The 26047-nt window shown below is 36.1% G+C and overlaps 2 protein-coding genes across 3 annotated transcripts in view; one reads left to right on the top strand and one right to left on the bottom strand.

Moving 5' to 3' along the window:
• Window positions 1-22098, top strand: part of fam184b (family with sequence similarity 184 member B) — a 30899-nt gene extending 8801 nt beyond the window's left edge. The window contains exons 4-19 of one of the 2 annotated variants that reach the window (XM_016501908.1): window positions 2478-2613; window positions 3611-3762; window positions 5230-5502; window positions 7919-8014; window positions 10653-10832; window positions 11098-11204; window positions 12079-12196; window positions 12274-12450; window positions 13716-13917; window positions 16340-16470; window positions 16552-16715; window positions 18600-18764; window positions 19749-19854; window positions 19933-20037; window positions 20168-20424; window positions 21620-22098. In XM_016501908.1, coding sequence (XP_016357394.1) covers window positions 2478-2613; window positions 3611-3762; window positions 5230-5502; window positions 7919-8014; window positions 10653-10832; window positions 11098-11204; window positions 12079-12196; window positions 12274-12450; window positions 13716-13917; window positions 16340-16470; window positions 16552-16715; window positions 18600-18764; window positions 19749-19854; window positions 19933-20037; window positions 20168-20424; window positions 21620-21710 — 2460 coding nt within the window. In that variant the 3' untranslated portion in view covers window positions 21711-22098. Of the gene's footprint in view, window positions 1-2477; window positions 2614-3610; window positions 3763-5229; window positions 5503-7918; window positions 8015-10652; window positions 10833-11097; window positions 11205-12078; window positions 12197-12273; window positions 12451-13715; window positions 13918-16339; window positions 16471-16551; window positions 16716-18599; window positions 18765-19748; window positions 19858-19932; window positions 20038-20167; window positions 20425-21619 lie in introns of both variants that reach the window. The other variant, XM_016501907.1, reaches the window with a different exon arrangement.
• A 38-nt stretch (window positions 22099-22136) lies between these two features.
• LOC107700298 (uncharacterized) overlaps window positions 22137-26047 on the bottom strand; it is a 12811-nt gene continuing 8900 nt past the window's right edge. The window contains exons 10-18 of the mRNA XM_016501909.1: window positions 25544-25729; window positions 25279-25364; window positions 25126-25188; window positions 24886-24977; window positions 24721-24800; window positions 23501-23589; window positions 23261-23403; window positions 22506-22608; window positions 22137-22433 (exon numbers count right to left, since the gene is read on the bottom strand). Coding sequence (XP_016357395.1) covers window positions 22229-22433; window positions 22506-22608; window positions 23261-23403; window positions 23501-23589; window positions 24721-24800; window positions 24886-24977; window positions 25126-25188; window positions 25279-25364; window positions 25544-25729 — 1047 coding nt within the window. The 3' untranslated portion in view covers window positions 22137-22228. The remainder of the gene's footprint in view (window positions 22434-22505; window positions 22609-23260; window positions 23404-23500; window positions 23590-24720; window positions 24801-24885; window positions 24978-25125; window positions 25189-25278; window positions 25365-25543; window positions 25730-26047) is intronic.

Raw genomic sequence — 26047 nt, 5'->3', positions numbered from 1 at the left:
AGCATATTTACACTGTTTGAATCGTTCCCTGTCCCCTATATAGTGCACTACGTGCCATTCACCGTACAGAAAATACTAATTCTGTGGACAAGTTACCGATTTCAGCCGCGGCGGCTTCAGCGGCTATTTTATAGTGTAGGGGGCGGGGCTTCGGATTGTAGAGAGCATTTGATTGGACAGAAAGTTTGATGAGAAGTTACGATGTGACGTCAAAAAAATCATTGAGCCGTTTTGGCGGAAGTGACGAACTGCAAGCTTTGAATGCTTATATCTTCTAAATGCGAATTTTGTCACTGTTTCGGAGCACACTGCCTTATAGATAACCTTAAGACTAACATATTGATACTAACTCCCAAAAAACTTTCATTTTGATTTCATGGGGACTTTAAATAGTTATTCCGTGATACACTATTGTGTATGTTTTCCTCTCTACTTAATTTATACTTAATTGTTTTTTTTAATAAAAAGATATAAATATTGATATAATATTGGGGGGAAAATACAGATATTTTATCTACAGACAGATTTGAAAAAATCCTTTAATAAACATCATAGCAGTCCTGGCCAGGTTTTTATAGGTTCTAATTTTTTACTTGATTTGTATTATTAATAATATATTACTTATTTAAAATAATTATAATTTTAAATTTTAACCAATTCTGACCAAATTTTTTTTTCAGGTGTCAATTTATGACCGATAGTTTTAGTGTAGTTTTATCAGTGTTTATTCACTTTTTTAGTGCATAATTCTTTTTAATAAATATCTGTATACAACAGAAAGATAATAAACATTTGACATATTTAGTTTTTATTTTTGTTTTACGGCATAAAACATACACCAAATAAATATGCGGATGATCAGCTGTGGAGCAGCTGAAAATGAGAGTAATTAGGTTTATTATGTAGTGACATTTAATTAAATATAAATAATAGATAAACTGAATTTAAAAATGTAAACCTTTTTAAATTTCAAACACAAGCTCGCCTTATCATCATATGTTCCCATGATCATGAAAAACTGGAAATTGTGATTTCCAGGCCTGGTAATTCATGGAGATTTATGTGGTAAATATTAATTTTCCTATTTATGCATTTTAAAAAAATCATTGTGTACACATAAACCAGTGGCCAAGTGTAACTGACCTTTCAGCGGGGTGCTCGTCTCAGTGTAAGGGGGCAGTAATTACTGCTGTGACTGACACTTCTGTATCTAACTGAGACAGCGATTAGAGGGATCAGACAAACACCCACAATTACCATCACTCAGACACACACAGCTGTATGGAAACAGATGGCAGACCCGACTTAAACCATCTGTGACAATACCCCACAGATCTGTAGTCAGTTTTTCAACAGCAAAGTCTGCACATAACTTGCAGAAAATAAAAATAACATAGGCTTATTTAAGTGGGACACAAAACTAAGTCATTACACTTAGATCAGGATAAAGCCAAGCGATTAAATAAGTAAGAGTTGCTCGGCATGCAGCATTGACTCCGCCGTCTCTGATGCAGCTTTTCACGTACGCTGCGGCTAATGCGCTTTAAATGTGCCTAAAAAATACCAGGCACAGAGTGAGATGAGTACACCCTCTCTGCTTTGGCTCGACATCCTTCACAGAAAATTAATCAGATCTGCAAACTCAGAGCAGCTGCTGGGATGTAATCAAAGGCTCGTAGGCTCAAAGTGTTCATGGGCCGGTCAGAATTGACTGATTAAAGTCATCTTGGGCATCTTCAGTCGTTCATTTCTGCTCATTTCAAGATCATCCAATAAGAGGATCTAGCAGGATAATGGACAACTACACTTTTTAGTTTCTTAAAGAGGTGTGAGTGGTGCCAGGGTGGTTGTCAGGTTGTTGCAATGCAGTTGCTAAGGTGTTTGTAGTGGTTTTAATGTGTTGCTATGTGGGGTGTTCTGGGTAGTCGCTTTCTGCTCCTATGATATTCTAGGGCAGGATTCACGAATTGCCCTGGGGGTAAGCAGATAAACATCAAATTTTCATTTTTGGGTGAACTATCCCTTTAAGAAAGATTTCAAGAGATTTCGAAGTGGATAATGAGATAAATTCTAAGAATTCTTAAATATTTTCTTAAAGGGACAGTTCACCCTTAAATGAAAATGTGCTGTTAATTTACTCACCCTCATGCCATCCAAGATGTAGGTGACTTTTTTTCTTCAGTAGAACAGTAAAGGAAGATTTTTAGCTGAAACCGTGATCCTTGGTGATTCATATAATGCAAGTCAGCGGCTGCATGTTTTTGAGAGAACAAGATACAAGGCAAGGGAAATTTCTCAGGGGGAGTAATCGTAGTCCTACGCCATGTATCACTTGTTCCTATACATGCCGATCTGTCTTGTAATGTGCAAACCACTTCATGAGACCCAAATCGGTCGTGTAGTGTGAAAGGAACAGCGGCATAAGTATACGCAATTGTAATAGTTATGCTTATTGATGTTATTCCTTTCTCTTCAAGGAGCTGGAGGAGCAGTTGGAGGATGGGCGTCGCCAGGTGGCTGAGGCTGAGGGTGTGGCGAAGAAGGCAGACGAGGAGTTAGCTGTAGCCAAAGAGCGATTATTACTGCAAGAAAATGAGCTACAGAGCAAGTCAGGTACACACACATGCAGTACAGATCAGTGAAAGGCTGGTTGTGTACTTATTTTCATCATCATTACTGATCGAATCAATCACATTTATGCATTTAGCAGACGCTTTTATCCAAAGCGACTTACAGGGCATTCAGGCTATACATTTTTTTACCAGTATGTGTGTTCCCTGGGAATTGAACCCACAACCTTTTACGCAATGCTGTACCACTGAGCCACAGGAACACTTCAATCACATATGCTGAATAATTCAGTATTCAGTATTTAAAAATCACTATTTGTTATTTCAAGATATTTCAAAGACAGTCTAGTAAATAATTGAATAGACAAAATATAAAGTTGTGTTAGAAAGAAATATATCTGTAGGTTTGTTTTATTTCCATATCACTGAAAAGGAGCCCACAGTCCCCACAGGGGCCGTTCAACACAAGAAGCATTTTCAGTGTTTCATCAGTACTATTTTTATAATTGTTGGTCTACGTAGACATGTGTCAGATGGACGTCTTTGCCTTTTGCGTCACATCAATTTTTTCAGTCTCCCAGCATAAGTGCCCTGTTTTCGCTGTCAAACAGTTTGAAAAATGCATCTTGAGATCTGAGCATTCTGTTCCATTCCATTGCACCGCGTCTGTCTGCATCTCAGGAAACAAAGCTAAAGCGTAATTGTGGTACTTCAAGCTTGAAATGCTCTGAATGTAGGAAAATCCATTTTTACAGAATTTAAACATGGGATTACATGGCATGATTAAATGCATAATATTTTTATGCATTCTTTTTTAATATAATTAATTGCACTAATGTAACGTCAAATAAAAAACGACTGTATAATTTCAGTAGTAAATAAGTTTACTGTCAGCCATCGTCATTTATAGTCTGTTTGATATTAATTATTGCATTACTGTTGAAATGACTGCTTTTGCCATGTGACGGTTGTGATCACCAGCTTGTCCACTGATTGTTCTGCTTCCTTTGATCTAATCATCATCTTTCTCATTTCTGCAGATGAGTTAATGAGTCAGAGTTCATCTCAGGTGAGGGTCTCTGCTGAAGTGAAAGAGCTGAGGTCTCAACTCAGTCGTCTCAACATTAGAAACAAAGAGCTGGAGCTTCAGAACAGCGGCCGGTCCAATGATCACGCCCGCATGCTCAAACAGGCAAGCCCCGCCCACAAGCATGCATTCAAGTCACATATGAAGGATTGTGTTTATGAGTTGAATGCACATGAACATCACCGCAATGTCATAATTACAAGCGGAAAACTCAGGGTTTTATGTTAGCTCTGAGTTTCTGAGTTGGGGCGTGTCAGCAGTGCTAATATTGTTAATTAAAATTATTAAAAATTGTTTTCGGTAATTGAAAAAAAGCTGAAATAAAAGATAAAAGGTAAATAGAAATCTTAAAACTAATAAAAATGACAAAGGCACATAACAAAGTTACTAAACCTTTTTAGTTTTCATTTTAAAAAAATTAAAATGAAAACAAAAACAAGCTAATTCAAAATATTAATAAATACTGTAATAGCTATGGCATGTTTACGACTCTATACTTTTTTTGTTTAAATAAATTGTGAATTTAGGCATCACAAATATAATAATTCAGTATAAAAATTGTGATTTGCTGAAGATTCCATTTAACAGTCTTAAATTAAATTATTAGTGTTTTATAGATTAAAGAAGATATGTGAGCATTAGCTGACAGCAAAGGTAATCCAAAAGATATAAAAATAGGAGAAATGAGCATGCACAAGTAAATATTCAACATCAACCAATACTGATAAAAGAATTTCTAATATTGTCCGATAACTGAATGAAAGAAATCTTTTACAGTGCCTGAAATTTGTCTCAGATGGAAAAATTGTGACAAGAATTGTATGACGTGCTTCCGGTTTTAAACACCTCTTCTATTCTCTACATATGTGACCCTGGAGCACAAAACCAGTCTTAAGTCGCTGGGGTATATTTGTAGCAATAGCCAAAAATACATTGTATGGGTCAAAATTATTGATTTTTCTTTTATGCCAAAAATCATTAGGACATTAAGTAAAGATCATGTTCCATGAAGATATTTTGTAAATTTCATACCATAAATATATAAAAACTTAATTTTTGATTAGTAATATGCATTGCTAAGAACTTAATTTGGACAACTTTAAAGATGATTTTCTCAATATTTAGATTTTTTTGCACCCTCAGATTCCAGATTTTCAAATAGTTGTATCTCAGCCAAATATTGTCCTATCATAACAAACCATACATCAATGGAAAGCTTATTTATTCAGATTTCAGATGATGTATAAATCTCAATTTCGAAAAATTGACCCTTATGACTGGTTTTGTGGTCCAGGGTCACATATAAGAACACATAAACCATATGATGAAATCACATCCCAAATGAGGAATGCCATCTCAGACACGAAAGCCATGCACACACACACACACACACACACACACACAAATGACTAAAGCATACTTTAAATGCTTTTAATGATCAAACATCATAAAACATCACAGCTGACACATCAGAAGCTTAAAAGGCATTGTGTCATTCTTTCAGAACTACAGGATTACAGTTTTATATAATGAAGAGAGTCGTGTGTGTGTGTGTGTGTGTGTGTGTTTTAGCATGCAGATGCTCTATCCTCTATGCGTCTGGAGCTGCAGCGTGCTCACACTGAGGAGATCAGGCGCCTTCAGCAGGAGGTGGAGAACGAAATAAAGAATGACAGACAGGAACTGGAAGAAGAGAAGAAACAGGTGCAGCAGAAGATGGAAGAAGAGAAAGTGAGGCTGAAAGAACAGCTTCGGAAAGCACTGGAAGAAGTGATACGCAAACACGCCAGTGAGCTGCGGCATGCACACGCAATGCTGGACGCAGAGAAGAAGACGACGCAACAGGTTTCAGCTGCGGTTCTCATGCACACTTTTGACTTCTTGACAGAAATGATGCACTAGTTTTGCTAATAATTTCATAACTTCTCATTTGCTCCTGTTACTACTAGTGTGAAGGGCTGATTATCGGCACTCACTTTCTGATTTGATTTCTCTCTCAATTTGTTCTTGAAATTGCTTCATTTGGGAAGTTTTAAGTTCATTTTTCCAATAACAAAAGGCAGAGATTAAAAGATTGAACACTGGATTTTAAGAGAATATATAATCAGTATAATCTGTATTTTTATCCGTCTATACTAGTGTGGCTTTACTGATACAGTAAATATTAAATATTTTTCTTTGGGCTGCATAGACATACATCATTATTCACAATGCAGAGCTCCAACCCCAGTCCATTCAGACCAATTATGGAAACTAAGCTGCAAAAATGGGTCATTCTGAAATCAGAACCACGTTAACATATGATGCATATTCGGCATTCAGAAACTTGGCTCAACTTTACGAACATGCAGAGATTAGCCATCAGCTGCATAAAAAGTCTTAAAGCTACAGGAGCTAAAAACTGCTTATTTAAATGTTTAGTTGACCCAAAAATAAAACTTCATCCTCACGTCATTCCCGCATGACTTTCTTTCTTCCATGAAAATGTTCAGCCTTTTTCATGCAATGAAAGTAAATGAGAACCAGGGGCTTTCAAGCTCCAACAAGAACAAAGTAGCACAATTAAAACATCATAAAAGTGGTCCATACAACGCATGTTCTATATTCGAAGTCTGCTAAAGTCAAAGACTGAAAGTTAAGTTCCTTTCTTCCATGAAAATGTTCAGCCTTTTTCATGCAATGAAAGTAGATGAGAACCAGGGGCTTTCAAGCTCCAAAAAGAACAAAGTAGCACAATTAAAACGTCATAAAAGTGGTCCATACAACGCATGTTCTATATTCGAAGTCTGCTAAAGTCAAAGACTGAAAGTTAAGTTGTTTTTCGCTGAAAAACTTGCTTTTGTTGCATGGAAAAGAGCAACATTATGCTCAGAATGCTTTCTTATGTGTTTCGCCGAATGAAGAAAGAATTCAAGACAATGAACCAATGAAAGCATGAACTAAAGGAACACATGAGGGAACGGAATCACATGACAATGACAAGAACTATTAAGAGATTACAAAAAAAAACATGAAAACTTAAACATGAAACAAAAACCTGACAAAAGTGTTCAGTAGCTCATACAGTAGTGCCTGAATGTTGTGACACCGAGAACTGAGAAAAATAAATATCTTAATTGCAATATAAATCACTTTGGATGAAAGAGTCTGCCAAATGCAGACCTGCCAACCGGTACGCATATTGACCTTAAAGTACGCTGGTACGATTTGTCACTCTAAACTATGCAAAAACCTGGTGACCTGTCCACGCGCAGTAAACAAGCAACAGAAAAAGATGAGGAGTTCAACCAATCAGAGCGTTTTTTCCAGTTTTGCATTTAAATAATTTCCGTGTGTTTTATTTCTCTCCAAACTGGCTCTGTTTGTGTGTCTGCGAGTCGGAAACACGTGCATGGTGCATCTGAAAAAGCAACATAAGCCGTTACATTACAACTTGTAATGTGGAGCATTTCTAAACCTGTTGTCCAACAAAACAGAACATTATAACATACTCCACAACATCAGACAAATGTTAGAAATAACTTCCGTCCTGATCTGATGTGACTTCTTATCACAGAATGACGCAGAAATATATTCTATACTCATACTGTAATAAAGGCTATGTCGATTAGCAATAGACTATAAATATACTTATGAAAATATCCGAAGTGGTCACTGTTGAGTGTTTATTGTCTTAATGTTCTCTTTGAATGTCATCATTAAAAGCGTTTCTGTCTCCTTTCATTCAGTTACAGCAATAGCTGCTTTTGTCCATATTAGGGATTTCCTGGAGCGTTGTGAGCCTATTTCTTCGGTGATGCATATGTGGACTTTCTGCGTAAGGGCGCCCTCTAGTATCCAGTATGCATGAAACAGACATTACATGTGTTCATAGCACTAAATAATGGCCAATCTATAAAAATAATACTTCTCTCAAAAGAAATTTAAGGTAGACATGTGATAATCCATGTTTTTCTACAGTGTACAACAATGTACTGGAGTTTTAATTAAAGTATACTGGAGTTTTTTTTTTTTTTAGATAGCATTTAAAATCGCTAAAAAGAACTCTGTTGTGCCGAACCAAACTTAAAACTGTGGTTAAAAAACTATTGAACCTTGGGTTAAAATTTTCAAAGGTTGGCAGGTCTGCAAATGCATAAATGACTAACATGGCAAGTGGACTCAAGCAAAAGCAGTATTATGAGTAATATAATCTGATATTTTTGTTGAAATATTATTGAAATTAAGATATACTAGTATTATAATGTTGGTTTGACTACAGGTTGAGGAGCAGATGAAAACCAGAGAAGAAGAGAGAAAGGCTTTAGAGACAGAGAGGGAAGAGCTACGCAACCAACTACAGCTGTCCAACAGAGAGGTAAAGAATACCACACCGAGAAAGCTTTTCCTCTTAAAAACCAAAACAATCTTGGATATGTTTGCATAAGATTGTTGACCTACTAATGAATCAGGTCACCACAAATAACTTGAACTATATACGTATCAAGCTCTTTCAAATTGGTTTGAGGCTCAGGCGAAGGAAACAAACTCAGTCCTTCTGCTTAAATACACAGAGACAGACTGAGAGGCCTAGATCTCTCCATATGCCCCTGATAAAGCAGAAAACAAAAAGAACATTTGTAGTGCCCAAGGTACAGGCCTTTATCTAATGCTTCATCTAATATGCCAGCAGGCTTGGAACTGGGTTATAATAGCAAAGTAGTTGCTTAATAAGTGATAGCTAGGGAAGAAGATTGTTGTTTTAGTGCTGTGTCGCAGCGAAAGCAAACATCACTACAGTTTCTGCTATATATCAGAAAACCATGTGCTCTAATTCATGTGAAATACCTGGATTGTAGGGCGGGTATGCTAGTGTTTAATGATCTAGGTTGGTGCCCAAACGTTTTAGGTTCAAATCCCACAAGGGACAATTCTTGAAAAATCCAATGCTAGGTTGTTTGACTCAAGTTTGTTTCAAACTCAGTTCTTAGGTTTGCGTGTATAAAGCAGTTGTGGTCACACTTCTCACTATTAATTGCGACTTTTGTCTCAGTAAACTCCTAATTTGCTGTTTATTAATAGTTAGGTAGTTGTTAAGTTTAGGTATGGAGTCGGATTAAGGGGTCTAAAATATGCTCATGCAGAATAAGGCATTAATATGTGCTTTATAAGTATTAATAAACAGCCAGTATGCTAGTCATATGCATGCTAATAAACAGCTAGTTAATAGTGAGTGAATAGTGTCCTTAAAGTGATACAGCAATTGCAAAATTGCTAAAGCTGATCTCCTGACATGATATATGATAGTCTTATTTTATAGATTTGCCCTAATGAATATGTCACATGGGGTGTGCCTCCAAACAACTGCATAATAATGCAGATGGATTAAATGGCACCTGCAAAGTGATTTATGAATCCTGAAAGCCATTTCAGAAACGGTAACTGTGTGAGCAAATGAACAGGACTGAAAGGCAGGTAATCTCATTCACGCTGTGCACCACCATGCTGCCACTTTGGCAAAACTTTGAGAGCGCAGAACACATAGTGTGACAGTACTGCTGAATTGCTGAGATGAAAATATCCTCATGAGCAATTGTTTTAATCAAAGCTATATTTAGAATAGAAAGCATAAGTGAACTTACACTTCACAGTGCTGAGATATTCAAACAGAATACACAGCGTACACAACTCTTAGTTCATGTCCTCCTATTTCAATCCCTTCAACATTGCTGTCTAACTGGCCTCGCTCTTTTGTTGGACCTGCTGTCCACAACCAATGGTTCATGACCAAACCGTTGAGAACCTCCTTTAAATATTGGGACACAGAGACGACTCAATTTCCTATTATAAGCTCATTAAAATGTAGTTGGTATTTATAAACAACATCTTTGAACATGCCATCAGGCTTCTTTGTTGTAGATGTTACGAAGTAACAAAGTGCTAAGTTGTAGCTGTTACAAAGCTGTTGCTATTATGAATTATGTGTCTGCATTTAACATAATGGAATTTAGACGTTATGCACAAATATAATAAACATTAAATATTATAATATATTATAACTTTCATCATTCACTTTGATTATTAATTGCCACCAGGATGTGAAGAGATTTTCAACCAGAGTAACAAAAACATGTTAGCTTTAAATATTGCATGCATTTCTAAAAAATAATTTGTTTTCCAATTCAAATATCGAAACATCCTTAAATCAAGATACATTTACGTGTGAAAGAAAAGGACGACATGAATTTTTGTTTTCTGAGAAACTGAACAAAACGAAGCGAGATTATGCTTACGAATCTGGCAGAAATTTGTTCTCATAAACTCATCTTGATTTACACAATTTCTCACGAAACAAGACTTCTTGTCATTTTGCATCTCCAGTAAATGTACGTCGATTTAAGAGTCTTTAGACATTTGCACCAGAAAAACAAGACGAAAACATTGAGGAAGAACATCTTTTTCATTTTCATCATTTTTTGCTATTTGATCAAGAGGTACAATAACAATTATTTCCATATTCTAGTGGTTGAGAGTAGAGCTATTCAAGCCTTAAGCTTTTTTTTATTATTTATTTAAAAGCCTTAAGCTTTTGTTTTTGTAAAAATGAATTCAAAAGGAATGGGGATTGTGTTTTAAACTTTGAAGTGTTGCTAATACAACTCATTGTGTGAAGTATTGTGTTCCCTTCAATTTATTCCTAAAAGCCGTCTATACTTGGTCTTAAAAAGGTCTTAAATTTACACTTGTGACAACATTACCTGTGTTTGAGTGTAATAAGCAACCAATTTACTCTTACTCCTGAGCTAGAGAATGGATTGAGACACACACTATAATAATCCCCATTGTATCCCCATGAGAAAGAACTTTGACCCCTGGTTGCTTTAAATAAAGATTCCGTTCAGTAACAGAAGTTGATTTTCTTTATATGACCCACATAAATAGTAAACCTGAGCGGTTAGCGCATGCTCTAATGGTCCTTACAGGTCTTTGCTGATCTGAGTCTTCTTGGTTTGCAGATGGCGAAATTGGAGGAGGTTATTCAGACGCTGGAGAGAGAACGAGAAGAGGAGAAGGAAAGGGCAAAAGAGCGAGAGCAGGAGTGCGCAGAGGTGAAGCGGCAGACAGCATGTGGCCCGGAGTGTGTTCGAGTGAGAGAAGAACTGGAAAACACACGCAGCAGCATGCAGCAAATACAGGTACTCACTCCTGTTTGCTCCACACACACACTTCCATTTGACATGTGGACAAAGTGTCAGCGATGTCCCTTTGCATTACCGCACATCTCTATCCCACAAGCACACACAGATCTGCAATTCCTTTATGACAGCACAGTGTTCTGCTGATCTCAGCAGATCTGTGCCTTTAACATTCACCTAGCCACCGATCTCCTTTTTCTTCCTTAATCCATGGATCTTGCCTTCCATCCATCCTTGTCCTCCTTTCTTTTTATGTCTCCCACAGGAGGAGTTTGCTGCAAAGAAGGAAGTGTTACAGGCAGAGATTTCTGCTCTACAGCAAGAGAGAGACATTCTACAACAGTCCAATCACAGTGTAGAGGAGAGGATCAGGTGCGCCAGACATGAAGGGAGAGAAAGAGAAATGGGCTCGCATTGCATTTGTGTTTCCAGTAGTCTGTTAGTTCAAATATTTCATTTTGAGTCATTTTAAATATGTGATTAATTAATGAGTTTGAATGTTTAATGTCTCTAATGCTCACCAAGGCTGCATTTATTAGGTCAAAATCAAGTTCTTTTAAATTCGAATAATGTTTCACAATTTTTTCTATTTTAATATCATTTGAAGAAAAAAATATTTTTCAGTTTTCAGCATCATTCTCCAGTCTTCAGTGTCACATGATCAGAAATCATTCTAATATGCTGATTTGAGGCTCAAGAAACATTTCTGATTATTATCAATGTTGAAAACAGTATTTTTATGGAAACCTTAATACATTTTTTTTTTTTCAGAATTCTTTGATGAACAGAAAGTTCTAAAGAACAGTGTTTATTTGAAACAGAAAACTTTTGTAAAAAATTTACCAATTTAATGTATTTATCAATTTACCAAAAGTATTTAGCAATTAAATGCATTTTTTGGCTGAATAAAAGATTAATTTCCTTAAAAAAAAAAAAAAAACTTACTAACCCCAAACTTTTGAACGGTAGTGAATATCGTTGGCCCAAAATGGATGGATGTAGTTTTTGTGTATTTCTGCAACAGCACACAATGCTCTTACATAACAGTATGCAACTTAACTCAACAGTAATGCTATAATAATATTACGCAGTCTTTAAACACATGTTTGTCAATTAAACTGAGAACCAGAACTAAAGCGTAAAACATTTGTCAGATGCAATAATGTGTTAACTTTGACATTAAAGTGTGTAAAATGGGTATAGAGTGCAATTTTATTCATTAAAATGCATGTGTGTGTGTGTGTAGGCTACAGTTTGAGAAGCAGTTCTCTGATCAGATCATGGAACTGAAGAGAGAAAGAGAGGAAGAGATCAGAAAGATGAACCAACAGTGGCAACACAGAGTAGAAGAACTGCAGACACAGGTAACACACACACACTGTCAGACCCATCATACACACACGTCACTCTAGCAGCGGTATTCTTCGGTCTCTGTGTGTAGTTGGAGGAGAGGAGAGCACTCTCAGAGAAGATGGAAGGAGAGAGATGTTATGGTAATGGAGAGATAAAGCAAATGAAGCAGGAGATCCAGAAGACGAGAGATATGAACAGCTCGCTCAGATCTCAGCTTCACTCCACCATTCAGGAGAAAGAGAGACTGATGAGGCAGCAGCTACAGGTGCGTATACACTCGGAGACTGATAGAGTTCTTATGATTAATATAATTACCTTGTTTTGTTTGGCTGTTATTGGAAATATTTCTTTATGAAGTTTGACATGCTGAATGCAAAAATCACATTACTTTTTGAAAGTCATGAAAGCTAAAATGTAACTTATACAAGCTAACTTGTTATTACTCATGCATAAAAATGACATGCTGCATGCATAATACTGAGCTAACAACAACAGTCTGACATAAACAGTTCACAAAAGTGAGTTGTCCAAAACGTCAGAAGTGTACGCTGGATGATTTTTGTGTGTTATGACTTAAATGTTCCAGAAAGCACTAGAATATTACAGAAACTCCTAGAATGTTCCCATCCTTGCAAAAGCAAAATATCTTAAAAAAAAAAAAAAAATCTAGTACAAAAACTTATCTAAACCAATGTTTCATAATTAATCATAGAAGTTCTGAAATTTACCTGACCTAAATATTTACCAAAATATTGATTCTATGTGAAAATAAATAGTACAATAAGAATTAGCACCACAGAATTACAGAAGAACAATTTGTCAAACACATTTGTGACCCTGGACCACAAAACCAGTCATAAGGGTCAATATTTTTATCTGAATAAATAAGCTTTCCATTGATGTATGGTTTGTTAGGATAGCACAATATTTGGCTGAGATACAACTATTTGAAAATCTGGAATCTGAGGGTGCAAAAATATCTAAATATTGAGAAAATCGCCTTTAAAGTTGTCCAAATGAAGTTCTTAGCAATGCATATTACTAATCAAAAATTAAGTTTTGATATATTTACGGTAGGAAATTTACAAAATATCTTCATGGAACATGATCTTTACTTAATATCCTAATGATTTTTGGCATAAAAGAAAAATGGATAATTTTGACCCATACAATGTATTTTTGGCTATTGCTACAAATATACCCCAGCGACTTAAGACTGCTTTTGTGCTCCAGGGTCACATTTTTGTTACATTGTGTTATCATTAATATAACTTAGAGTACCGTTAAAGGGATAGTTCACCTAAAAAAAGAACATTCTGTCATGTCATTCCAAACCTGTGTATTTCTTCATTCATTTGGAACACAAAAGAAGATATTTTGAAAAATGCTTTTTTTTTTTATCAAAGTAAATGGGGTCCGGTGATGTTTTGGACTTTCACCGTATTGACAGAAACTGTTCAAATGATGACAGAGCACACACACAGCTGTGGAAAGAACTCCGTATGTTAGTGATTTTGTGTTGTCCTGTAGGTGGTAAAAGAGGAAGATGAGGGCGAGGAGGATGGAAGGGCTGCGGGAGAGAGGGAAGAGGAGAGGGAAAAGCGGGGGTGGCGTGAGCGAGAGGAGGAAAGGTTAAATCACCAGCGTGCTCTTCAGGCCCTGGAAGCACAAGCCCATGAGGAACTTCAGTCGGAAAGACAGCGCTTGCTCACACAGCACAAACTACAGCTGGGTAACCATCACGCCTCATACAGAATATTTGTGCAAAACCTAAAAAGTCAAATTTTTTGTATAATACTTACTTAGAGAGAGTCTATTCCACCAAAAGGACACAAGCAATATTCCCTAGCCATAGCAAAAAATGTTAACTATTACAAAAGTTTTAAAATAAGATAAAACCGTTAAAGTCATGTATCTTATTTGAATTGAACAACTGCCAATTCTATTAAAGAACCAGGGTTCTCATGATATTGGACAACCTGAATATACTGTATGAGGGAATTTTAAATGCGTGATTTGTAGGAATCATAATCATGCAATATTGATTGATGGATCTGCATAGAATAGTCTAAATTATGATTATATCTAAAGACATGAGGTAAACGTGTGAAGTGTGCACTCTTTTGGACTAAAAGTATGAATGAATATGTACATGTCTCGTTATTCTATTTGAAATATCAATAACTACCAATGATTTTGCATTCCTGAGAGAATTTAAGAATTATTACTGTCATTGTAACCAAGTATTGCCATAAACAGTGATCGAAGCTATCTAATAAATTCAAATAAGAATCCATATTTATTCTAAAAATTTTACTATAACAGCTGCCAAAAACAGCCTAACAGGCTTCATACAGGGGTGTAACTGTTCTCTGCATACCTCGGTTTTGGGGTCAAGGTTCGATACAGGAACAGGAAATGTATTTTTTCATTTATTTTGAACAGACAGTAGTGCTACATACATGTTGTTTTTGATTTGAATTTGACTGTATAATTTCAAGATTTAAAGCAAAAACAGAATGGTCTGACTTAAGATTTGACTTAAAATTATGCTACATACGCACCTGCACAAAACAAAAACAGCAGACGGACTGAATGAAAATGCAAATTTATTCTCCGACAGCAGGTGGCGCTTATGGAACAGCTTGGTTACCGCTGTAAACAAAGCAGCGCTGCGCTTATAAACACTACTTTAATATGCATTATGTGTAGGTAAGTGGAAAAAAAAAATGCCATCAAAGCATTTTTGAAGACGGTCAGTTCCTCTCAAGGAATTGATTGCAATACAGCATCTCTAGAAGCCGAAACTTTCCAATACTGCTGATTTAAAACAAGCCGGCGGTTCTTCAAGCCCTTGCGTGCCACCTGAACTCACCGTTCTTCTTGTTTTGGGTTGGCATGTAGATCGTCTCTTCTTCTGCTCTTTCCTGTCGTGACGGTTAGCATTGCATTACCATGTGCGCCCCCTTCAGATTGATCACCTATAACCTGTAATATAACCTATAACCACCTATAATTTGTCGTCTGACTGCATGAACCGAACTGTGATAGTCTGGGACGAATACATGTACCGATACACCCCTAATATATATATATGTAAAGCACTATAATATTTTATCGGGCAAATATTGCTATTTGTAAGTATGAAAAAAAAAAAATTTAAACTGCGAACTGCAAAACTAGAAGAGTCATGTACATTCATTGATAATAAAGAGTGTAAACCATGAATGACATTCAATTATGCAATAATGGAATTTAATTATTTTTATTAATTTGATGTTTTGTCCTAGTTAAAATAAGCAGCTTTTTCAATGTAGAAGTAGTACCGGAAGTATCTTGGTGTGCCTTCAAATATTGTCTTTGAGGTTAAGGCAGTGCATATTATCCAACACAGCTCACATGAACAAAATAATAACTCATTCATACTGAATATCCTGCACTATAAATCAATACCGCTAATCAGCAACAGATTGGAATTAAATTAGCATTTTGACTCATGGCAATTCGTTTAAAGTTTTAATAATTTCCAATTTTCCATTTTTTTATACAGACACACACATAAATCAATAGAACTCTCCTTATTAAAAAAGGTTACTCTCCTACATTTTCCAATTCATCCTCCAGCCTCGTCTTCTATCATTAGGGATATGAATGAGAAAATGAATGTTAATTAAAAGACTAAAATGGAGCGTAATAAATGGCAAACGCAGTCTTTGTATATTAAAAGGTTTATTCATAATATGCTGATTACCGTATTTGCACATATATTCCAATAGCTGTACTCTTTTTTTTTTTAGAAAAAAAAAAGGCTTTACCAGAATATGGATGCCGTTATCTGTCATAATGTGTAAGTTATATAAAACAAGTTTGTGTGAAAAACATTATTCCTTAAAATGAACTGATGATCATGCATTGTTTTTTGCACAAAAGCACCATCTAGTGCCACCGACTAAAGTAGAGCAAGACTGAAGACAGCGCATACGGCCACCTTTGTAAGCATGTCTGATCTAATGTGTCTTCCGACTGTGTGTGTGTGTGTGTGTGTGTGAGCACCATCTAATGCCACCGACTAAAGTAAAGCAAGACTGAATACAGCGCATACGGCATGTCTGATCTAATGTGTCTTCCAACTGTGTGTGTATATGTGTGTGTAGACAAGCAGAAGGCAGAGCTGACCCAGCAGCACACTGAGTGGGTGAGACAGGTCACCCAGAGACACATGCAGCAGATCGAGGACCTTCAGAACGAAATACACACATACACACAAATGATGGCCTTGCAGCAGGTACACATACAAACCGCACAGACACACACATTACACAAGCGTTCATCACCCCACGTCTCTCTCTCTCTGTCTCCTTCTCAGGATCTGAAGCAGCAAAACCGCTTACAGTCACTAGAGAGACAGCTGGATGAGAAGAGCAGCGAGGTTCAGGAGCTAAAAAGAGAGAACGAAGATCTGAAAGAACGCATGAGTGCAAAAAGCGCACAGAGAGAAGAACCAGATGACCACAAACATAAACACGAGAGGTCAGTATTAAAGGGATAGTTCACCCAAAAGTAAAAATGACCCCATGATTTACTCGCCTTCAAGCCATCCTAGGTGTGTATGACTTTCTTCTTTCAGACAAATACTATCAGAGTTATATTATAAGATGTCCTGGCTCTTCCAAGCTTTATAATGGCAGTGATCCATCATAAAAAGTGCTCCACTTGGCTGCGGGGGTTAATAAAGACCTTCTGAAGCGAAGCATTGCATTTTGCACAAAACGCGGATGATAATTTTCATTTTTGGGTGAACTATCCCTTTAAGATAACACACAGGCAGACAGTAACGAGATGACTTTAAACACACACACAGACAGGAGGTCAATAACAAGATGACCACACGTACACTCACAAGTGAGAAAACTGTTGACTATTGGCATATTAATCGGTCTTGTCCACATTGCTGCTTATTCTGGTCAAGAACTGCTTATTTATTCCCATTTAAATCAGTTTCAGCTATAGAAAATCAGCCTCTTAAAGGGATAGGTCACCAAAAACTAATCAATCATCAAAGTCATCAGTTACTCACTCTCATGTTGTTCCAAACCCCATAAGACTTTTGTTCATCTTTGAAACACAAATGAACATATCTTCAGATTTCTGTCTCCTGTTTAAACTTCTGTTGACCATATTTGATGTGCTCTCTGTATTTGCATTGATCAATGTTTATATGTGAATAAAAGCCTAAATTAAATCATCATCATATAAAGCTATCATGCTTCTGCAGAACATTTGGATTAAATCGCTCAATTCATATGAATTTCTTTTACGATGTCTTTATGAACTTTTTGAAGTGTCAAATTTTGAGGGAGTAAACTTTCAATGGTGGAACAGAAATCTCTTGTGTTTAATTTAAAAATATCTTCATTTGGGTTATGGGTTTGAGAGTGAGCAAATGACCAGGACACACAACATTAATGGCCTCATAAAGGCCAGATTGATGCAAAACAAAACTTAGGAACTCTACACTAGGATGCAGAGATGAGATACATATTCATTTGATCTTGTAGATATGTATGTCGCTTTGCACATCGACTCCGGGCAATTTATTTAACTCGTTCCCTGTTAGTATCTAAAATAATATGATTTTTTTTAATTAAATGTCATGTTTGAATTGATTGAAATCAATTTCATTGGTTATATATTAAATAACTTCTAGCATTTTATGATGGCATGAAGAAGCTGGATTAAATTAGAACAGATTGTAAATCTGTTTTTAAAACTCATGACTTCTAAATAAAGTTGTAGGCAGACGATTTACTGTAGTAACATTGTCATATCATTGTTCGCTCAGACAATTATGGACATTTTCAGGTGGTTCGGCTTGAACGCACCTGAACGATTTTTGTGGAAAAGTTTGTATTAAACAGAACAAAGATGTCTGAGCATAAAATGACTCAAACACATACTGTGTTTTTATGTATGAAAGCTTGTTTCTGCCACTGAATAAAAGTTAAAAAGGTAATTGCAACTTTTTATCTCACAATTCTGACTTTTTTCTTGGAATTACATATAAACTCGCAATTCTAACTTTTTGTTTTTCAGAAAAATTGCAACAGAGTTATGAAATCGGTATTGGGTGATATAAAGTCGCAATTGCGTGTTATAAGGTTAGAATTGCGAGAAAGTTTTATATCATGCAATTCTGAGAAAGTCAACTGCGAGATGTAAACATGCAACTGCAAGAAGAAAAGTCCGAATTATGAGATAAAAAGTCTCAATTATCTTTTTATTTTTTATTCAGTGGCGGAAACGGGCTTCCACATTTATGTGCAGATTTATAAGTAAATCTGATGTCTGCTATAGGCCTGAGAACAAAGCAGGATATACATGTTTGATACTGATTTATTTGTATCTGATGTGCAGTTTCTCGGAGGAACAAGATGAGGCGGGTGAAGCGGTTGGGTCGGATCACAGGAATAACATGGAGAGTGTGAAGAGAGAGCACAGAATGGAGATCCAGACCATAATATCAGACTTCAGCACCGCCCAAACACGACTACAGGCCCGCATAGTTGCCTTGGAAACAGAGTACCTACTCCTCCCACATCAATAATGCAAAACGCAAACAACGCATACATACAGAATTAACCCAAGCAGGACAATATATGGCGATGGCTCATGACTAGGATTTCCTACAGATCTCCACAGAACTGGAGCGAGTTAAAATTCCACACATCCCAACACCTTGCATGCTAATTTATGAAATATAGTGGCTAATTTGATAATAATTGTAGCTATAAAAATGCAGTACATAACAGTCTAACACATTTTACTATATTTTACCACTACTTAGGATTTGACTGCATCATATAACAGACTCTTTATTGCTAATGTGAAACCAGTGGTACTAGAACTTAGACAAAATACAGTACTAATGCGCGCAAAAGATTTTGTTAGAATTATTAATATTATCTATATGTGACCCAGGACCACAAAACCAGTCATAAGGGTCAATTTTTTTGAAATTGAGATTTAAACACCATCTCAAAGCTGAATAAATAACCTTTCCATAGATGTATGATTTGTTATGATAGGACAATATTTGGAAATATTTGAAGATTTTGACCCATACAATGTATTTTTGGCTATTGCTACAAATATACCCCAGCGACTTAAGACTGCTTTTGTGCTCCAGGGTCACATATTAGAATAGCATGTTATACAAGTCGTAATCTTAAATTTGACAGTATTTTAATGCAACATTAAAATCTAAAATAAGATTTCAAGAATAAAGTTAAAATATGAGAATAAAGGCATTTTTCTTAAATAAAGTTGTAATATATAAAAAAAGAATAAAGATATATTGCATAAATAAAGTAGAATAATGTTACACCTTTATTCTTGTCTAATTTCAATTATGAGATTGTTCTCATTTTGACTATGTATGTATATATATGAATATTTTTTTTCTTTCTAACTAACAGTTATATTCAGCATATATTTAATTTCTTAAGGTTGCATTTAATTAATATTTGTATGTCTGCTTTGTGTGCTTGTATTTTATGTTTGCAGGTTAAGAGAAAGGGAAGAAAGGGGAAAGAGAAGAGTAGAAAACCTACACACCATTGCTAAACTACAGGACAAGCTAAGCGAGAGAGACCAACTCATCAAAAGTCTAGTGGTTAGAGACGCACATACAGACACGTAACAGACACAGGATGCTCGGCTCATCACAGCGTTTCGCTTTCTATTTCAGGAGGACCTCCACCAGCTGTCCCAGCATCCACCTCTGTGCAGCGACGAAATATTGAAGCCTTATGACTCTAGGACACAAGCAGGGACCCTCACGCCTACTATGAAGGTAGCACAGACTTTTCCGAATCCCACATCACATCGGAATTCCATTCATCCAGGATCATACAATAACTGATAGAAGAACATGTTTATTGAAGCTCAGAATTAATCTGTTGTAATCTGCCTTCTGTTTATAGAAAAAGGGGGTTGAAGAAACTAGCATCCCGAACCTCTGCTCATACGATGGGGGGTCACCCAAGGCTAAATGTTCACCGGTTATGGAGCGTGGATTACCCAGTCTGGAGCAGAGCGGGCGAGGCACCACCCTAACAAGGACACCCCCCCCCACCCCCCCTCATGCTGAACACAGAGCCTCTATCAGACACAACTGTCCACCTTCACAAGAGGTGCGACATCAGCCGCAGCTTAAAATCAGCTACAGCCAGCACATCAGGTAATCACCCGGTCCTGAATGCAATCTTTGCTTTTTTGAAAACCTTTTTAAATGTGACCCTGGAGCACAAAAGCAGTCTTAAGTCGCTGGGGTATATTTGTAGCAATAGCCAAAAATACATTGTATGGGTCAAAATTATTGATTTTTATTTTATGGCAAAAATCATTAGTATATTAAGTAAAGATCATGTTCCATGACGATATTTTGTAAATTTCCTACCGTAAATATATCAAAACTTAATTTTTGATTAGTAATATGCATTGCTAAGAACTTCATTTGGACAACTTTAAAGATGATTTTCTCAATATTTTTATGTTTTTGCACCCTCAGATTCTAGATATTCAAATAGTTGTATCTCGGCCAAATATTGTCCTATCATAACAAACCATACATCAATGGAAAGCGTATTTATTCAGCTTTCAGATGATGTATAAATCTCAATTTCGAAAAATTGACACTTAAGACTGGTTTTGTGCTCCAAGGTCACAAATAGATAAATACAAATCTCAACATATGACTTGTTCATATTGAGAATTAATAAATAATACATCCTTGCATATTTTTAATTAAACAGATGCTTTATCCAAAGCAACTTAAAGATTCTCTGCATGTGGTGCCGTTTCTATTCTGAGAAAACTCATCTCATACTGTATGTAAAACACGGATTGAAATTGCTCGCAAAAGGATTTTTAAATGTAGGTCAAGGTTTCTAGGTCTGTGTGACAAATGACATCCCAATAACTATTTAAAACCAGTGTAGTTATTAAAAAAAGTTCAATTTTAAAAATGAAAAATGGTTCAACTGAAACATACCTGAGAAAAATGGGGGGGGAGAGAAATGAAAAAAAAATAAATAAATTCAGTCTAGAAGTCAGATGACCAACTATATTTGCCAAAATATGCAGTATACAACAGCACACACTATAACATATGAAGCAGCTGACACCTGAAGCCTTGCACATTCAAGCTGAAAATTACATTAAAAATGAGGTGCATACATTCTAACCTTGATATTAAAAAAAGTCCATAGACATGTTGTGTGAACTACCTATTCAAAGACTTGTTTTCCGAACAATAACCCCCCTTTTCCTGATCCAGTGTTAAAAAAAAGTCTGTTCCCTAACTCTTTTTCTCCCAAGATGTCATATTTACATTTCCTGTTCTTACTTGCAGTTATCTTGTGCTTTTGTTCCAGGACTCCTGCTGAGCAGAGGGTTATTGAAACAGGGTCTGATGGACAAGACCCTCAAAAGCAGGAGTGGTTCACCAAATACTTCTCTTTCTGAGGTCCCACAAACCTTCGGCCATATCTGTCCCAACATTTTGAGAACAAGCTCACCAAAGTCTCCTTTTTCTGCATAATTACACTCAACTGCAAGCTAACACCAAATAAGCTTTTCTACAGGATGCATCTCAATTTTATCCTGTTGAACGAGCGGCAGCACACAGGTTCAGTGTCTTAAAATGTCACAAAAAATGAAATGAGATTATGCATTAAACCATGAAGAACTCATCAGAACGATGAAGGACAACGGGACACTAATGTCATAGTGGGTGGGCATGGAGGTGACTTCAAATGTGGTGTGAAATGCTAACTTTTCTTAAAAAAAAAACTGTAACTATCTCAATATAATTCATGTATATCAATAAATTACATATTTTTGTTTTTTTAAATTGCATGATTGCACATTTTTTTTATTAGTTTTTTTACAGAACTTTAGAATATCGTTACTTGCCCTGGACTGGTAATTCTAAATATACAGGTCTATCTATTGTGTTAATAAAAAATAAATAAAAAAAACGTTCACTGAAAGAATCTGCCGTTCCTAAGCGCTTCTGTAGCTGACGGATAACTAAGTATCTCCGCCTGGAAAGATTTGAGGGCGCTCTTCAGCGTCCTCTGCTGGTTGGTCTGGGCTTTGTTCTTGTAGTTCATGCTCAACAGTTTCTCAGCTAGATAGTGCAGCCACAACACGTTGGAATGAGGATTATAGGTGGACCAGCAGTTACTGAGAGAGAGAGAGAAACAATGAGAATCAATGATTTTTAAATAACATTTTATCTGAGGCTGAAGGACATACTTGTTTTCTTTCTTCATTAGACGGTAGATTTCAAACTGATAATCTCCCTGACCCATAAACAACTCCTCATCATTAGAGATATCACATGACACCGTCAGTCCATCTGAGAGAGAGAGAGAGAGAGAGAGAGAGAGACAGAGAGAGACAGAGAGAGAGAGAGAGACAAAAAAGTGGTTTCAAACAGAATATTTTCCTATTCATTTGTATCAGGTTAACAATTTGTTCAACTCTTCTTTTACTATTTTTAACAAAACATCTCAATATAGTTTAAAACAAACGTGATTTTTTTCGATAGTATGTCGGTCGATAGTATGTGTGAATGTAACATGGAGGAAAAAAAGTTCACATTTCACAGAAAAGCTGGTTGAAAATCAGTGAACTTGGCTAGTTTGGGACCAAATATTGATTAGTAGTTAATTTATGGGAAATTTCAGTTTATTTATTTTTCTTGGAATAGTCGAGCTTCACAAATGCAAATCAACAGCTTTTATAAGAAATTCAAGAAAATTAAAGTTTGCTATAATAAATTCTACAGACTGTCAATATTATGATGTTGTATGATTTGAATTGTTAGATGTAGTTGAGAAGGTCAAGGAAGGACTCTGAAGTCAGGCCCAAAAAAAAAAAAACACCATTTTTAAGAGTAAGGCATGCAAAATGTATTTTAAATGGGATAACAACATCTCTAATAGTTATTAAACATGGGATTTGCATAACAGTCACGGGACAGAGTAAGAGTTTGTTCTCAGACTGACCGATCTCCAGGCGTGAGAGCGAGTAGTCGATAATGTTGACGTGAACCCCTCGTGTCTCGATGGAATGAACTGTTCCATTCAGAATGAACTCATTGTGCTTGTGCTTGATGTTCTTCACCAGGATGTTTCCCCAATGAAGATCTCTGAAACAACAGCACACAACACTAACATCAGCTTACACTGACAGCATGTACAGTACAGAAGAGTTTTTACTCACGTGGTACATTTACAACATGTTACCTGTGTTCGAAGCACAGCGCTTGCTCAGCTACAGCCAAAGCTGCAGTGACTTGATGTAGAACACTCTTGGCCTGGACCAGGGAAGACAGCTGCAATGATACACAAACTCTTTAAGTTTGTCATAATGATACACTAGAGCTCAAAGTATAAGGACACCCCACTTCTAATTAACAGGTTTAGCTATTACAGTGACTTATAAAGGAATAGTTCACCTAGAAAAAAATGACATTTCTGTCATCAATTACTCATGTCACTGTGTTTCGACAATGAACTTAATTTAATTAAACCTGAGATTTCCATCAAAAGCCCATTCCACAAAAGTTCATAAAGACATTGTAAAAGAAATCCAAATGAATTTAGAAGTCTTCTGATGAGACACGATGACTTAGATTTAATCAAGGCAGTTATTCACATAAAAACATCAATCAATGCACATATTCAGAGCACATCAAATATGTGACCCTGGAGCACAAAACCAGTCATAAGGGTCCATTTTTCGAAACTGAGATTTATATATCATCTGAAAGCTGAATAAATAAGCTTTCCATTGTTGTATGGTTTGTTAGGATAGGACAATATTTGGTCGAGATACAATTATTTGAAAATCTGGAATCTGAGGGTGCAAAAAAATCAAAATATTGAGAAAATCATCTTTAAAGTTGTTCAAATGAAGTTCTTAGCAATGCATATTACTAATCAAAAATTAAGTTTTGATATATTTACGGTAGGAAATTAACAAAATATCTTCATGGAACATGATCTTTACTTAATATCCTAATGATTTTTGGCATAAAAGAAAAATCAATAATTTTGACCCATACAATGTATTGTTGGCTATTGCTACAAATATACCCCAGCGACTTAAGACTGCTTTTGTGCTCCAGGGTCACATATGGACTCTTACACAATCTCTTAAAGAACTAATCACAGTTTTGGCGGAACAGACTTTCAGTGGAGACTTAAATCTCTCAGGTTTCATTCAAAATTTTCATTTGTGTTTCAAAGATGAACTGAAGTCTTATGGGTCTGGAAAACGTAAGAACCAAATGGTGATAGATTTTAAACCATACAATGACAAAAGCATCAGTGAGGTCAGGCACCGATGTAGGCCGTTGTTCCTGAATTCACCTCAGAGGTGTTCAATAGAGTTCAGTCTTCACAGAAATGACTAGAATAGCCCAACCTGTCTACAAAGGGAAACTCTTGTGTGTTCAAGGTACCTTTCCGTTAATGTTCTCTAGATCACTCCCTCCAAACTCAAACTCCAGGATTAAAAACAGCTGCTCGTCATCAAAGAAATCTGTGCCAATAGAATGAGTTCATTAATAGACATTAAACATCATAATACAATTAAAAGGCATGTAAATTGCTTTCATTTAGCTCACCAGGTCTGTCATTCTCAGATCCCTTCTGACGGTCAAACTTGTCCCAGGCTTTGAGCAGAGCTTCCGGATAATGTCCACGAACACAATGTAGACTAGAAGGTAAAGGAATAGTTCACTCACAAAGGAAAATGATTGAAAGCTACTTTCTTTGTGCCTTCTTTATGTGTGCATTCTTATAACTCTAACACACAAATCACCTCATTTTACACTCAAGTTAGCAAAGAAATAAAAGCAGCATACTTGTTGAGCCCAATGAAACCGTCTGTCTTGTTGATCTCCTTCATGTTAAGGCAGCTCAGCTCTCTGTAGGAACATTGAAGATGTGTTTGAATATTTACACACCATTGCATTTAAATGTACAACAGATTTTCTGAGCTATGCCAGCCATCCTACTTGGAAATGATGATTTCATGGAGGATTTCGCCAAAGGTTTTCTGTTGTTCACCATTGACCTGCTGACTGCCTTCTACTGGGATGATCTATAGAAATCACATTTAGACATTTTTGTAATTTTAAGCAATAATTCTGCTCAGTGACTTCTACTTGCATATATAGATACACATGTACATGCACAATTTGAAATACTACATGTGTTTGCATTAAGTCGCCCTGTGATGCTTCTACAATAAAATCACATGTGATTAAAATGTGCACATACTTTGAGAGCAACGGTCTCGTTGGAAGCGTTTATGGTTGAGAAGACCTCTCCAAACGTCCCTTCACCGATCTTGCTGCAGTGTTTCATGCGAGCTGGAGGGATACAGTCACTGAAGGAAAGTGGGCCGCTCTGCTGGCATTCCTGGTACACTTTTTCTGCATCACTGATATCTTCATCATATGAAGCCTAGACCACAGACAAAAAGAGGACAATCAAAAACAGGAGAACAGAGACAAAGAGAAATCATAGAGATGATCTGTAATGATATCTAGAACAAAATCTTAGTGAGTACTAACTCTGGAAAAAAGTTTAAAAACAAAGTTCTATTATATGTATTACCATATTACAATAACATTTTACTGTAGACATTACACTAATTTAAAAAGAACAGCTTTTATTCAAAATAGAAATATTTTTTAACAATAAAGTTTTGTGTCAGTACTTTTTTTTTCTTGAAAAATATTTTTATTCAGCAAGGATGTGTTAAATTGATAAAAAAAAAAA

Source organism: Sinocyclocheilus anshuiensis, unplaced genomic scaffold (assembly GCF_001515605.1).
Source record: "Sinocyclocheilus anshuiensis isolate Anshui unplaced genomic scaffold, SAMN03320099.WGS_v1.1 scaffold326, whole genome shotgun sequence".
Lineage (NCBI taxonomy): Eukaryota > Metazoa > Chordata > Actinopteri > Cypriniformes > Cyprinidae > Sinocyclocheilus > Sinocyclocheilus anshuiensis.
This window is presented reverse-complemented; position numbering and strand designations above follow the sequence as displayed.